At 44.8% G+C, this 14,762-nt stretch overlaps 1 protein-coding gene across 1 annotated transcript in view; it reads left to right on the top strand.

Annotated features, from left to right (window-relative positions):
* Positions 1–14,762, top strand: part of NFE2L3 (NFE2 like bZIP transcription factor 3) — a 90,723-nt gene that overhangs the window by 62,366 nt on the left and 13,595 nt on the right. The window contains exons 2-3 of the mRNA XM_063922008.1: positions 1,677–1,847; positions 4,435–4,515. Coding sequence (XP_063778078.1) covers positions 1,677–1,847; positions 4,435–4,515 — 252 coding nt within the window. The remainder of the gene's footprint in view (positions 1–1,676; positions 1,848–4,434; positions 4,516–14,762) is intronic.

Raw genomic sequence — 14,762 nt, 5'->3', positions numbered from 1 at the left:
TACCCTCTGCCCCTACCTGTGGGTGCCACTGCCCCTACCCATGTGTGCCTCTGTGTAAATTGCTCCAGGCATTCCAGAGTTATGCCAAAACTATGGATTTTTACATGTCACCCCTTTCCCACTCCCACCCCTAGGGGTGTCTTACCCCCACAGTATTTCTATCCAGATTGTAAGGCATGTATGTGTACCCAGTTTTCTTGTAAATTGCTCCAGGCACTCCAGAGTTATGCTGGAACATACATACATACATACATACATACATACATACACACACACACACATACATTTTTATAAATTGATGTAGATTTGTCTAGACCAGGGGTGGTCAACCTGCTCCACGAGATCTGGCAACAGTTCACGTTTTCCAGACAACCTAGATAGTGCACAGGTGAAGTCATTACTAATACCCCTTTTCCAGTTCTGTAGCACGGGTCGCAGCCGTGTCACCTGACACGGCTGCGACCCATGCTACAGTCCCCTAATGACAGCGCTCACCAACCCGGGAATTGCCGGATTGGTGACGTGGCTAGTGACGCGGCAGGGGCGGCGCTGGGAGATCACATGATCTCCCAGCGCTGCACTCCCATACACAGTGAACGGGAGCCGTGTCGCCTTGACACGGCTCCCGTTCACACTAGACAGCTAGCCGTGTTGAACACGTGTTCAACCCGGCTAGCTACCCGTGTAGGATTCCCGGATCACTTGATCCGGGAATTTGCCGGGGAACCCTTTTCCACTAGGGAAAAACACACGGGTAAATGCGCGCCCCAGCGCATTTACCCGTGTTCTAAAAAGCTAGTGGAAAAGGGGTATAACTGTCACATTTTCAAACATGTGGTGCATTTATTCCTAACTGACACATTCTACAGATCCACAGGTTGCCTGGAAAACGTGAGCTGTTGGTAGATCTCGAGGACTGCCACCCCTGGTCTAGATAAAAAAACTGCAAAGTTGGAGCCGAGTTTTGTTCAATTATTAACTAAAATGAAGCAGAGTTTACCAAGCTCTTTTTACAGCATTATTTATACTAATTTATTCCACTGATCTATACAGTATACTGTAGAGCAGAGGATTCAATTCAACACTGAAACATGCACATTAATTCCATATGTCCCAATGGTGGAGATTGTGGAGTCTATTCATGAAGCAGTCAGAAGAGTGGAGAAGTGAGCCTGTGGAGAAGGTGCCCTTGGCAACCAATCAGCTGCTCCATACAATTGTATAGTATGCAAATTATAAATGTTACTTCAAGGCAACGTCTCCACTGGCTCACTTCTCCACCCCTTTCACTGCTTCATGAATAGACCCCTTAGGGCCGGATGTAATGAAGTCCAAGTTGCCGGAAGGTGCGGGTTGCCAGACGAACTTGGATGTTTTTTTAAAGCGGTAATAATTTACAAGGCATGGTTTTGCCTTGTACATGATTACTGCTTTAAAAAACGTCCGAGTTCGGCCAGAAACCCGCACCTTCCGGCAACTTGGACTTCATTACATCCGGCCCTTAGAGTTAATACCCTACAAATGGAGGCAAGTGCTGAGACTTGCAATTCAGCCAGGAGATTTAAATCAACTTGGTTTTGCCTTTTATCTCTCCCCATGTAACTTGTGGTTGAATAGCTACATATATGTCCTAAATAAAACCACTGTGAAATAATCTTAGTCTGACAATATTACAGAAACAAGAAAACAAGCTGGGATACAGTGCAGACTCCTATGATTACAACAACATTCAGAATGAAAATGTGAAAGCTGGAGTAGATGAGGAGTTAACGCTGCAACATACAGAAGACCATACTAGTGACACTAGAAGTACAGACTCGGCTGACAGTAACCACATAGGAACAGAGGTAAGACCATTATATGCCAAGCTTTGTGATTCAGACAGTAGTGATTACAAGGCTCTCTTCAGCTGCTGGTGCTCTTACAAAGTGCTGGCACCATGGCATTTTTCAGGGGTCTGGTAAGTTGCCTGTCATTGTCATAGGTGCAGTCAGACTTGGTAGCAACAGTACTGATTATTGTGAGGGAATTATACACATGAGAATGTTTCCTGTGGACTTTTTAGCTGAGGAAGAGTGCAGAGGAAACTGAGTGGCCTAATACCAGCGAACACTGAGGCTCCCAGGTTATGTAGGCCCTAGATAAGATGGAAAGTTAGGAAGCAGACTGATGGCAGGTGGAGACTGGATCATAGTAAGAAAGGCCAGGGGAAGCAGCGTGAATGCAAAACAATATCCAAAGCCTACAGTATGTCATACACCAAAGCTGCTGGATTGCTGGATGAAATAAACAGGAGCAAACAATGTGACAACTGTTAATTGAGCCTAAACACTAGGTTAGCCTATGGGTAGCTTGTAGCTAGTTAGGTTAGTAAGAAGACGTCACATCAATCACAGACTAATATGGTACATAGACCACACTACACACTATGGCAGTATAAACACTAGGAAGAGAATTTACCATGTAAGGAGGACCATGTGATCCTGTTTTACACTGAAATTTCAAACTTTTAAGGGATTATTGTAGTATGGCCAGCGAGATTAAAAACTGTATTCCTGTATCCCCAGCATATTTCACTCTATGCCACATGTTGGATACTGCTTTACTTTAATCCCTGGCACCTGCCAACATACGCCATTTTGTGTGCTGGGATTTTTCTGCACCTGCCTCCTTTAGATCCTTGCAGAGTAGATAGACCTAGAAGGGGGCGCTGGACCATCTGTGCACCTGATCTCTGATGCAGAAACAGCCCAGAACACTATAGGACCAAACCAAACCAGTCCTCGATATCTACCAACAGTTCATGTTTTCCAGGCCTCCCGGAGATCTGTAGAATTGTCAGTTATGAATGAATGCAGCACATCTTAACTAGTAATGAATACACCTGTGCACCAGGACATATGCTGGGAAGTCGTTGTGCATTTAAATAATTAGAATAAAATAAAAACATCACTTCATCAAAATCAGTGTAACGCTGTACATTTCTGCCCATGATCACATCCGTGTAGAGAAAGCTGAAATGACCAGCGACGGCTACAGTTTTTGATAAATTCACCTTTTACAATTCTTTAGTGTTTTTCATGACAGTCTTTTGAAAACCGCTCCAGAAAATGACAAACCTGAAGCTGATTAGTTGCTCTCAGAGAGAAGATGCCGTATTCTTCATGTTTGTGTTGATTCAGACCTTGTAAGAAACGTTGTACACCAGTGAACTATGAAATGAAGTGCTACATTACAAAGGAGAGGCAATCATACCCAGAGCCCTGAATATGTTGTGTAGTAATTTAGGAATCATTTCATGAATCATAAGAAGAACCTAAACAAACTTGCTGATTGCACCAGGGAAATATCAAATGGGCGGTAACCGGTAACCCACAGCAACCATTAAGATATTTCCATTCATCATCTATAATTTAATCGGGAGGAAAAAAATCCCCCTACCCACTACATACCACACTGTAGTTCTTGTGGGTGTCCCTGTGTTAAGGGGGGTACTCACGGAGCGATATTCTAAGCAATCAATTGAAGCAGGATCTCTCCGTGTGTACCCCATACAGCGATAGCGATGCGCAGCCCCGCGCATCGCTATCGCTGGTGCTAGATTGGCCTGCCGTGCAGGCCAATCTAGCGGGTCGCTCACTTCACCCGCTGGGTGGAATGAGCGCCCCCCCCCCCCGTCTCCCCCCGCACGCTCAGCACAGATCGCGCTGTGCTGAGCGGTGTGAGAGATGTGTGCTGAGCGGTTCGCTCAGCACACATCTCTCGCACATCGGCCCGTCTATATGGGCCTTTACCATTTTTCCAGAGGTTCCATCATTTGACTGCTAAGGGCTATATGACTGTACAGTCCAAAAAGAAGGTATAAACAACAAGATTACGCCTGTTGATTGGTCCCCAGTTTACACCCATTGCAGTAGTAAATTTATGGTGGTAAACATCTGCTGATGGTGAGTTACAGAAATGGAGGAACCCCGATACAAACTATTTCAATTAGCGGTCCCCAGGGTTTCGGTCTGAGGAGTGATGGGTAGAGTGGTTATTGTTCTCCCTATATACAAATACTGCTTTAACTAATAATTGGTAACAGCATATTTGTATTCTTTGTTGCCTCACAGGTCATTCCGAGCCTATACAATGAATCACAAATAATGAAATGTCTGTTGGCCACTGATAACAACTTGCCAGTGGATGGTCACAGTATGTGTCATTGTAGATAATCTGTAGAGCTGTAAAGATTATTGCTGTATTGTTTGATAAACTGAATTCAGGAGCCTTTGGCACATCTCAGCTGTATCACCAATAGATCAGAGTTATTTGTATTCATGATTGTATTTCCACTATTCTACACAAGTGTCTTATTATTTCAGCAGATTTGGAAATGCTGTTTTGGTAATAATGACATTGATCCATATTTAAATCTTTATAATTGGACAGATTGACAGGAACACATCGGAGCCTTCCCTCTTCTTTGAAGAATTTATACAGCTGCTAGCACAGACAGAAAATGCACTCGAGGTAAATCATTTTGAATTGGTGTGAATGGACTTTGCAATTGGGAAAACTGACTTATTAACCAGGCTTTGCAGATTTATCTATATGATGCATTTGAAGTTGTGCCAAAATGCAGCAAACAGTACTATTGTGTATATCTAGGTCATCTGTATGTAGTCACAAACTCAGTCATAGTGGATCAGGCACTTAAATAGAAATGGTAGCCTTTCTTGTTGTTGTGGCTTCTTGTCCACTACAGGGTTGGCCTACCTCTAAGCTCAACCCTTCTCATTCAAACGCACTGTTCTAGGCAAGCAGTCCCCCTTTCAAGCAGTGCAGCTTCATTGAGGCATACTCCTGACAGCGTGGAACAGACCAACAAACTTATGACTATACAACCAGAAAGGGGATAGTTGTGCTGCTCTCCGCTACGTGGTTGTTTTACCTTTGTTAACCTAAAGCTGTTGTTCTCTGTGATGATCTGAGTGAGTAGTAGTTCAGAGTCTCTTACTCACTGTGACAGGCAAGATTGGCCCTGAACCACTTCTCATTGACATCTGAGCAGGTGCTAACTCAGTGTTGTGCCCTTTGATACGGCCCTTGCTCTTTCTCTCAATACATTGAGGTTGTTGGCATTGGTGTCACTAGACGCTGCACACTAATCCATAAGCTTGTGTCATGTTACTGATCACGGAGTGTAAAATGTAACTTTTTTTTTTTCAACTTCTATGACTAGTTAGGACAATGGGGGTCATTCAGAGTTGATCGCTAGCTGCCGTTTTTTGCAGCGCAGCGAACAGGTTACTACTGCACATGCGTATGCACCACAATGCACAGGCGCGTCGTACGGCTACAAAGCGGATCGTTGCTGGAAGATGGATATAACAAAGAATCCATTTGCCCAGCCGATTGCAAGGAGATTGACAGGAAGAAGGCGTTTGTGGGTGTCAACTGACCGTTTTCACGGAGTGTTAGCAAAAACGCAGGCGTGTCCAAGCGTTTACCGGGCGGGTGTCTGACGTCAATTCCGTGACCAAAAAGACTGAAGTGATCGCAAGGGCTAAGTCCAGAGCAACTCAGAAACTGCAAAAAACGTTTTTGTCCCGCTCGGCTGCACACACGTTCGCACACTTGCAAAGCGAAAATACACTCCCCCGTGGGCGGCGACTATGCGTTTGCACGGATGGTAAAAGTAGCTAGCGAGCGATCAACTTGGAATGATCCCCAATATAAGTATACATGCTATTAACTCATCATCATTAACTTATGATATAGCAGCATAAATAGACGAATCGCATTTTCTAAATAAAACTGTTAATCTCTGTGGTAGTATATAAAATGCCATTACTACACAAGTTTGCATAGAAACTGCCAATGCAGGCACATATATAGCTAGCAGAGCCTTTATTAAAGAGCCTATCTAGGTTGACTACTGTCCCAGTACTGCTGTTGTGTATAGTATCAGAGACAAATGACTGTAGGAGCAGATGTGCGCTGTGCTCCTGGGCTTTCTTACAGTAATCAGTTCCACAGTTGTGTCCAGCAACTAGTAACTATTATTTAGTCAACTGAGACCCTTAATTGCCTTCTCATCTTTTCATATAAAAAGTTCTGGTTATCACGAGCAGCCTGGAAAGTGAGGACAATATGTGCACCTTCCAGCTGTCAGGGCCGAGTGTTTTTGTGAATCCGTTAACCCTGGACCAACCAAAGGTGTAGGTGCTGGGGTATGATGAAAGCAGGGAGGACGAAGAAAGTTCAGTTTCATATATTTATTTAAAGCAACAATTCCAGTGAGGAGTTAAATGACAAATTATTAATCACCATATATAAACTGACGTATTGCATAGAGTGGTAGAATGATAAGCAGGAACAGTCTTAAAGATACATTGAGGAAATTTTCATAGAACTGAGTTTTAAACAGGCTTGTGAAAGAATGATGAATTGTCCAAAAGAAACAATATTTGATGCTGAACTGTAAAGAGTGTTTAACTGGATAATGCAATGAGGAAGGCTAGTCAGATGCTTGGCTGCATTGGGAGAGGAATCAGCAGCAGAAAGAAAGAAGTAATAATGCCACTGTATAGGTCATTGGTACGGCCTCATCTAGAATACTGTATTCAGTTCTGGAGGCCATATCTTCAAAAGGATATTAATACATTAGAAACTGTACAAAGGAGGGCAACTAAAATGGTGCATGGCCTACATCACAAAACATACCCAGAAAGACTAAGAAATCTCAATATGTATAGTTTGGAGCAGAGAAGGGAAAGGGGGGACATGATAGAAACTTTCAAATATATCAAGGGTTTTAACATAGTCCAGGAGGGAAACATTCTCCAAATGAAGAGAAGCAATAGGACACGAGGACATGCACTGAGACTGGAGGGGGGGAGGTTCAGGGGAAATTTGCGGAAAAATTATTTCACAGAAAGGGTAGTGGACAAGTGGAATAGCCTCCCATCAGAGGTGGTAGAGGCTAAGACAGTAGAGCAATTTAAACATGCATGAGATAGACATAAGGATATCCTTACAAAGAAATAAGGATCAAATAAGGTTAGAGATAAAAATAATATAAAAAAAAAAAAAGGCAGACTAGATGGGCCAAGTGGTTCTTATCTGCCGACAAATTCTATGTTTCTATGTTTCTATGCAGACATAAATGAGTAACTGTAGAGACTTGTAATGAAGCTTAGAGATTAAACTGAAAGGCTGTGAAGAATTATCCTTGATCGCAGCAACACAGAAAATACAGTACTGAAATGGGTTACTTGCGAGTTCTGAAGATAATACAGCACTGTGAAACTGCAGCAGACGACAATGGTGATGAATGGGTTAAGTTTAGAGCAGAATAAATGAACAGCTGATGTTAGTAGAATCCTCCAAAGTCTGTGTGATTGAAGCAGGCAGACAGGGTAACCTCTCACAAGACTCTGGGAATCCACTTGTTTGCCACTGGGAGAGTGATTGACTGACAGCACAGCAGGGAGCTGGTGGATCTTTAGCAGTGAAGGCTGCAGGCAGACCTCTGGGAGTGGAGGCGATATCTGGACCACGGAAATCACACGGGAATGCACGGAGAGAGCACAGAGCTAGGGCATAGAGTAGATACAACAAAGCACTGGCTCAGAGTAACATAATCCCAGCCTACTTAAAGGCAGCACAAGCACGGGATTGGCTTACACTTACCCACAGGTGTTTCACAAGTGCTCTGTATTGCTTATTTGGTCTCCAACATGGCCGCCACCTATACTGCAGACACACAGCGGTGCCTTTGGCCATTTGGTCCCCGCACTCCCAGCTCCCAGATCCTGCATCACCTGTGCCACTGACCACGCCGCATCCCCACACGGCCGCACAGCACCGCGAGCAACCCGCACCGGCAACGGATGAACCCCAGGACCCGCAGAGGTGAGAGATCGGTTTGTGACAGTACCCCCCCCCTTTAAGGGTGGACTCCGGACACCTTTGAGCTTTATCAGGATTCTTGGAATAGAATTTCTGTACCAGTCTTGGAGCATGAACATCTTCGGCAAAAACCCAGGACCTCTCCTCCGGACCATAACCCTTCCAATCGACCAAAAACTGCAGACGTCCATATCGGCGTCGTAAGTCCACAATCTCCTTAACTTCAAATTCCTCATCCTGCAAAGAGTAAACTTTAGGAGGTTTGGACAGGGTAGTACGAAACTTATTGAGAATCAAAGGTTTCAACAACAATGTATGAAAGGCGTTAGGAATTTTCAAAGACGGTGGCAACTTGACTTTGTATGACACAGGATTGACTACCTTTACAATGGGAAATGGGCCAATAAACTTGGGAGCAAACTTCTTAGAAGGAACTTTGAACTTAAGATTGCGAATCGAAATCCAAACTTGGTCTCCTACTTTGTAGTTTGGTACAGCCTTACGTTTTCTATCTGCGAAAGATTTATAACGAGCAGAAGATTTGATCAACGACTTGCGCACACAACTCCAGAATTTAGATAAACGTTGAAGCTCTTGATCTGCTGCTGGAACCTCTACGGCTGGCAATCGATGGAACTCTGGCACACGAGGATGAAAACCAAAGTTAGTATAAAACGGCGTAGATTCTGAAGACGAATGAAAGAGATTATTATGAGCGAATTCTGCCAATGGAAGGTAGTCAACCCAATCATCCTGTGAGGACGATATGTATAGCCGGAGAAAGGTTTCAAGATCTTGATTTACTCTCTCAGTTTGTTCATCTGTCTGAGGATGATATGCAGAAGAAAAATTCAACTTAATGTTTAAAGATGAACAAAGTGACCTCCAAAACTTGGCTACAAACTGTGTTCCCCAATCAGAGATGATCTCTCGAGGAAGGCCATGCAACTTGAAGATCTCAGAAATGAACAATCTGGCTAGTGAAGGGGCTGATGGTAATCCAATTAATGGAATGAAATGCGCCATTTTCGAAAATCGATCCACTATCACCCAAATGGTATTCCGCCCTTTTGATGGAGGTAAATCGGTCACGAAATCCATTGAGATATGAGTCCACGGTTGTTTGGGTATAGATAATGGATGTAACAAACCTGGCGGAGAACCCCTTGGACTCTTATGTTGGGCACATTTAGGACATGCTGCTATAAACTCTTGAACATCGGCTTTAAGACGTGGCCACCAGTAAGACTGTTGAATAAATTTGATAGTCTTTAGAACCCGAGGATGACCCATGAAGGATGAAGAGTGAGCCCAAGTAAGCAGTCGTTTTCGAAGATTAGTGGCGACAAAGGTTTTGCCAGGCGGAGGAACCGGAGAAGTTCGAGTCATTAAAAAGGACGTAGGACTCACAATGGCTTGATTCGTGGTAGCATCATTTAATTCAGAAGAATTGAAGGACCGAGAAAGGGCATCTGCCTTTTTGTTCTGAGACCCTGGACGATAGGTGAGCTTAAAATTAAATTGTGTGAAGAAAAGACCCCATCGAGCTTGTCGTGGATTCAAACACTGAGCTGACTGCAGATATAGAAGATTCTTATGATCAGTATATACTGTAATGGGGTGTTGTGCTCCCTCTAGAAGGTATCTCCACTCCTCAAATGCCAACTTGATGGCAAGTAATTCCTGCTCCCCAATTGCATAATTCCGTTCGGCCGGTAGGAACTTACGGGAGAAATATCCGCAGGGATGGACTTTTTTATCTTCAAAGACTTGTGACAACACAGCTCCCACTGCTTCCGTAGATGCGTCCACCTCCAGTAGAAAGGGACGGTTCAAATCTGGCTGTCGAAGAATGGGAGCTGACACGAAGGCTTGTTTTAAATCAGAGAAGGCTTTGATTGCTTCAGAAGACCAGTTCATAGGATTTGCTCCCTTGCGAGTCAAGGTTGTGATGGGAGCGGCCAACGTAGAGTAATTCTTAATGAATCTCCTATAGAAATTAGCAAAGCCAAGGAATCGCTGAATCCCCTTGAGAGTCGTAGGAGTGGACCAGTCTCGGATAGCTGGTACCTTTACAGGATCCATACATAGCTCTGATCCGGAAATAATGTAACCAAGAAACGGTATAGAGGATACTTCAAAAGTACACTTCTCCAACTTACAATATAATCGATTTTTCCTCAGACGTGTCAGTACCTCTTTAACTTGGTGACGGTGAGACTTCAGATCCTTGGAGAATATTAAGATATCATCCAAGTACAGTACTAGACACTTGTAGAGAAGATCACGAAAAAGTTAATTCACATAGCTTTGGAAAACTGCAGGCGCATTACAAAGACCAAAAGGCATTACAAGGTATTCGTAATGCCCATCCCGGGTATTAAAGGCAGTCTTCCATTCGTCCCCTGCACGGATGCAGATTAAATTGTAGGCCCCTCGAAGATCTAATTTTGTAAACACAGTAGCTCCCTTTACCCGGTCAAATAATTCTGGAATTAACGGTAATGGGTACTTGTTTTTCACAGTGATCTCATTAAGTCCACGGTAATCTATGCATGGTCGTAACCCACCATCTTTCTTCTTAACGAAGAAGAATCCGGCTCCTTCAGGTGAAGAAGATGGTCTGATAAATCCTTTGGTTAAATTCTCTTGTATATAATCAGACATAGCTTGAGTCTCTGGGATGGATAGCGGATAAATTCGCCCCCTAGGAGGTGTTTTGCCCGGTACCAAAACGATTGGGCAGTCCCATTCGCGATGATGGGGTAAGGAGTCTGCCGCTTATTTACTGAAGACATCCACAAAAGATTGGTAGACTGAGGGTAACTCGGGAAGACTAACTGACCGGAGGGGTATAATTGAAGCTAAACAGTCCTTGGTACAGGATTTACCCCACGAAAGAACTTCCATGGTTTGCCAATTAAATTGTGGATTATGTTTCTGTAGCCAAGGTAATCCAAGTATCACATCATGAGAGGTTTTGGGTATCACGAAGAAGGAAATATATCCGGAATGGAGCACACCTACTTTCATCTTGAGACATACGGTTCGATGAGTAATTATGCCGTCTGGAATTCGACTTCCATCCACTGCTGTAACAGCAACTGCTGCTCCCAGAGGCATGGTTTGAACTTTAGATCGTATGACAAAGGCTGAGGTGATGAAGTTCTCGGCTGCACCGGAATCTAGGAGAGCTGAAACTTTAACTGTAGAACTTGGAACTTCTAAATGAATAGGCAAAGTCGTCTCTTTCCCAGAACGTGATTCCAAAGTAACTCCTAGCTTAACCTCGCTTGAATAAGCTAGGAGGAAGAGTTTCCCGGCCGGAGTTTGCAAGACTTAACTAAATGTTCGGAGGACCCGCAGTACATGCAGAGGTTACCCTGTCGACGACGAATTCGTTCCTCCTCTGTGAGGCGAGAGCGCCCGATCTGCATAGGTTCCTCTGTCGTTACAGGAGACTGAGATGAAGAATCTTGTCGAGGTCTAGGATGATAGCGCGGACTAGGTCGCTCTGCCTTGGATTTCTCTAAACATCGCTCTCTGTAGCGTAGGTCAAGTTTATTACAGATAGAAATCAATTCATCCAGCTTAGTTGGCACATCCCGAATGGTTAAATCATCCTTGATTTTTTTCTGAAAGTCCATTCCAAAACGCCGCGATCAGGGCCTCCTCATTCCAGTTTAACTCTGAAGACAACATGCGAAACTGAATAATATATTGACTGACAGGACGTAAACCTTGACGTAGACGGAGAATCTCCAAAGATGCTGAGGTGGTTCTGCCTGGTTCATCGAAGATTTTCCGGAAGGATGATACGAACTCTTTGTAATTAGAGAGAAGAGAATCTCCCCTCTCCCACAGTGGCGACACCCACTCCAAGGCCTGACCGGACAGGAGGGCAATAATATATGCGACCTTAGAACGGGCTAATGGAAAACTAGCGGACAACAGTTCGAACTGGATCTCGCATTGGTTCAGAAATCCTCTGCAAAGCTTTGGGGTCCCGTCAAATTTACTTGGAGAGGGTAACTGCAAACGGGACATAGGCAACGTCACAGGAGAAACCGTTGTGGTAGCCGAAACGACCGGAGTTGGAACTTGGACTTGAGATGTCTTTATAGCCGTATGAAGAACCTCCAAACGATCTGCCATAGTTTGCATAAACTGAACTATTTGTGTCTGTATAGACTCCTGATTTTCCAAACGGGAAAGGATGTCTGTCGTAGCACCGCCTCCTGCGAATTGGTCACCCGACGGATCCATGTGGTCAGTGCTTACTGTCAGGGCCGAGTGTTTTTGTGAATCCGTTAACCCTGGACCAACCAAAGGTGTAGGTGCTGGGGTATGATGAAAGCAGGGAGGACGAAGAAAGTTCCGTTTCATATATTTATTTAAAGCAACAATTCCAGTGAGGAGTTAAATGACAAATTATTAATCACCATATATAAACTGACGTATTGCATAGAGTGGTAGAATGATAAGCAGGAACAGTCTTAAAGATACATTGAGGAAATTTTCATAGAACTGAGTTTTAAACAGGCTTGTGAAAGAATGAATTGTCCAAAAGAAACAATATTTGATGCTGAACTGTAAAGAGTGTTTAACTGGATAATGCAGACATAAATGAGTAACTGTAGAGACTTGTAATGAAGCTTAGAGATTAAACTGAAAGGCTGTGAAGAATTTTCCTTGATCGCAGCAACAAAGACAATACAATACTGAAATGGGTTACTTGCGAGTTCTGAAGATAACACAGCACTATGAAACTGCAGCAGACGACAATGGTGATGAATGGGTTAAGTTTAGAGCAGAATAAACGAACAGCTGATGTTAGTAGAATCCTCCAAAGTCTGTGTGATTGAAGCAGGCAGACAGGGTAACCTCTTACAAGACTCTGGGAATCCACTTGTTTGCCACTGGGAGAGTGATTGACTGACAGCACAGCAGGGAGCTGGTGGATCTTTAGCAGTGAAGGCTGCAGGCAGACCTCTGGGAGTGGAGGCGATATCTGGACCACGGAAATCACACGGGAATGCACGGAGAGAGCACAGAGCTAGGGCATTGAGTATATACAACAAAGCACTGGCTCAGAGTAACATAATCCCAGCCTACTTAAAGGCAGCACAAGCACGGGATTGGCTTACACTTACCCACAGGTGTTTCACAACTGCTCTGTATTGCTTATTTGGTCTCCAACATGGCCGCCACCTATACTGCAGACACACAGCGGTGCCTTTGGCCATTTGGTCTCCGCACTCCCAGATCCTGCATCACCTGTGCCACTGACCACGCCGCGTCCCCACACGGCCGCACAGCACCGCGAGCAACCGCACCGGCAACGGATGAACCCCAGAACCCGCAGAGGTGAGAGATCGGTTCGTGACACCAGCTTTACAAGTGGTGAAACAGGGGCACTTGTGATTTTCCTGTTAAACCAGTCTATGCACCAAGCCAAACAAAGCAGGAAAGATTGGCACATTTCCACTCTTTTCTCCATAGTAGCCTCTGTTTTGTAGCTTTGCGCAGCCATACATCAAGCGGAGCGCCCAGAGTAGGGACACAGCTACAGCCAGTGCTGCAAGTATGGCGGTACGGCATACCGGTAAGAAATTCCCAGCCGGTACGCCGTACTGTCGGGCCGTCCACCATACTGCATCCCGCTGGCTTTGTTCTGTGTGAGGGGAGGAGAGCGCAGCACAGCGCATCTCCTGCCCCTCAATTCTCTGTGATGTCCGGTCTCACTATCCAGTGGCGGGGTCAATCTGAATAGGGCACCAGTTTGCTAGCTAATCAGAGTTTGCGGACCGGCAGCCGCGGCTCCAGATTGGCTGCCGGTCCGCGAGCTCTGATTGGCTAACGTACCGGCGCCTCATGTGAGATACCTGCCGCCGGAGACCTCACCGGATTTCTGGAGCATTAATGGGCAGGAGAGGCGCGCGCTGCTCTCTCCTCCCCTGACATAGAAGAAACAGAGCCAGCGGTGGGGGGGAGCAATGTATATCTGGCACAGGGGGGCATTGTATATCTGGCACGGGGGGGCAATGTATATCTGGCACAGGGGGGTCATTGTATATCTGGAACATTGGGGGCAATGTATATCTGGCACATTGGGGGCAATGTATATCTGGCACATTGGGGGCAATGTATATCTGGCACAGTAGGGGCATTGTATATCTGGCACAGTGGGGGCATTGTATATCTGGCACAGTGGGGGCATTGTATATCTGGCACGGTGGGGGCATTGTATATCTGGCACGGTGGGGGCATTGTATATCTGGCACAGTGGGGGCAATGTATATCTGGCACAGTGGGGGCATTTATGTATCTGGCACAGTGGGGGCATTTGTGTATCTGGCACTGTGGGGGCAATGTATATCTGGCACTGTGGGGCAACGTGTATCTGGCACTATTGGGGTCATATGTGTATCTGGCCTCCCCATATGTGTATCACGCCCCCATTTACTTTGACCACGCCCCATGTGGTATTTGGCTACGCCCATTTTTTTATATCAGGAAGGCAAACTTATTTTTAGACACCTATTATGAGCAGTTGAAACAATTGTGATGTCCATGACATATGTTCTTTATGAGCACTAACAGACTATATCCTGTATACAATTTTAATGCAAATTAATTAAATATAGCAGTTTGCCTTTCAATATTGTTCATGTGCTAATACAGGAAATGTAGATCATAGTCATTAATGAATCACTATTAAAACCTTCAGCCACTACTCCCCATCCTATATCTCTAGCCTCATTCCCACATACTCCCTCCGACTCACCTGACTCTGCCAATGACTGCTCTGTCCTCCTCTCTGATAAACTCCTCTCCTTTGTCCCTTTACTCCCATGGAATGC

This window comes from Pseudophryne corroboree, chromosome 5 (genome assembly GCF_028390025.1).
Source record: "Pseudophryne corroboree isolate aPseCor3 chromosome 5, aPseCor3.hap2, whole genome shotgun sequence".
In the NCBI taxonomy this organism is placed as follows: domain Eukaryota; kingdom Metazoa; phylum Chordata; class Amphibia; order Anura; family Myobatrachidae; genus Pseudophryne; species Pseudophryne corroboree.
The sequence above is the reverse complement of the archived record's forward strand: the minus strand, read 5'-3'. Positions and strand labels throughout refer to the sequence as shown.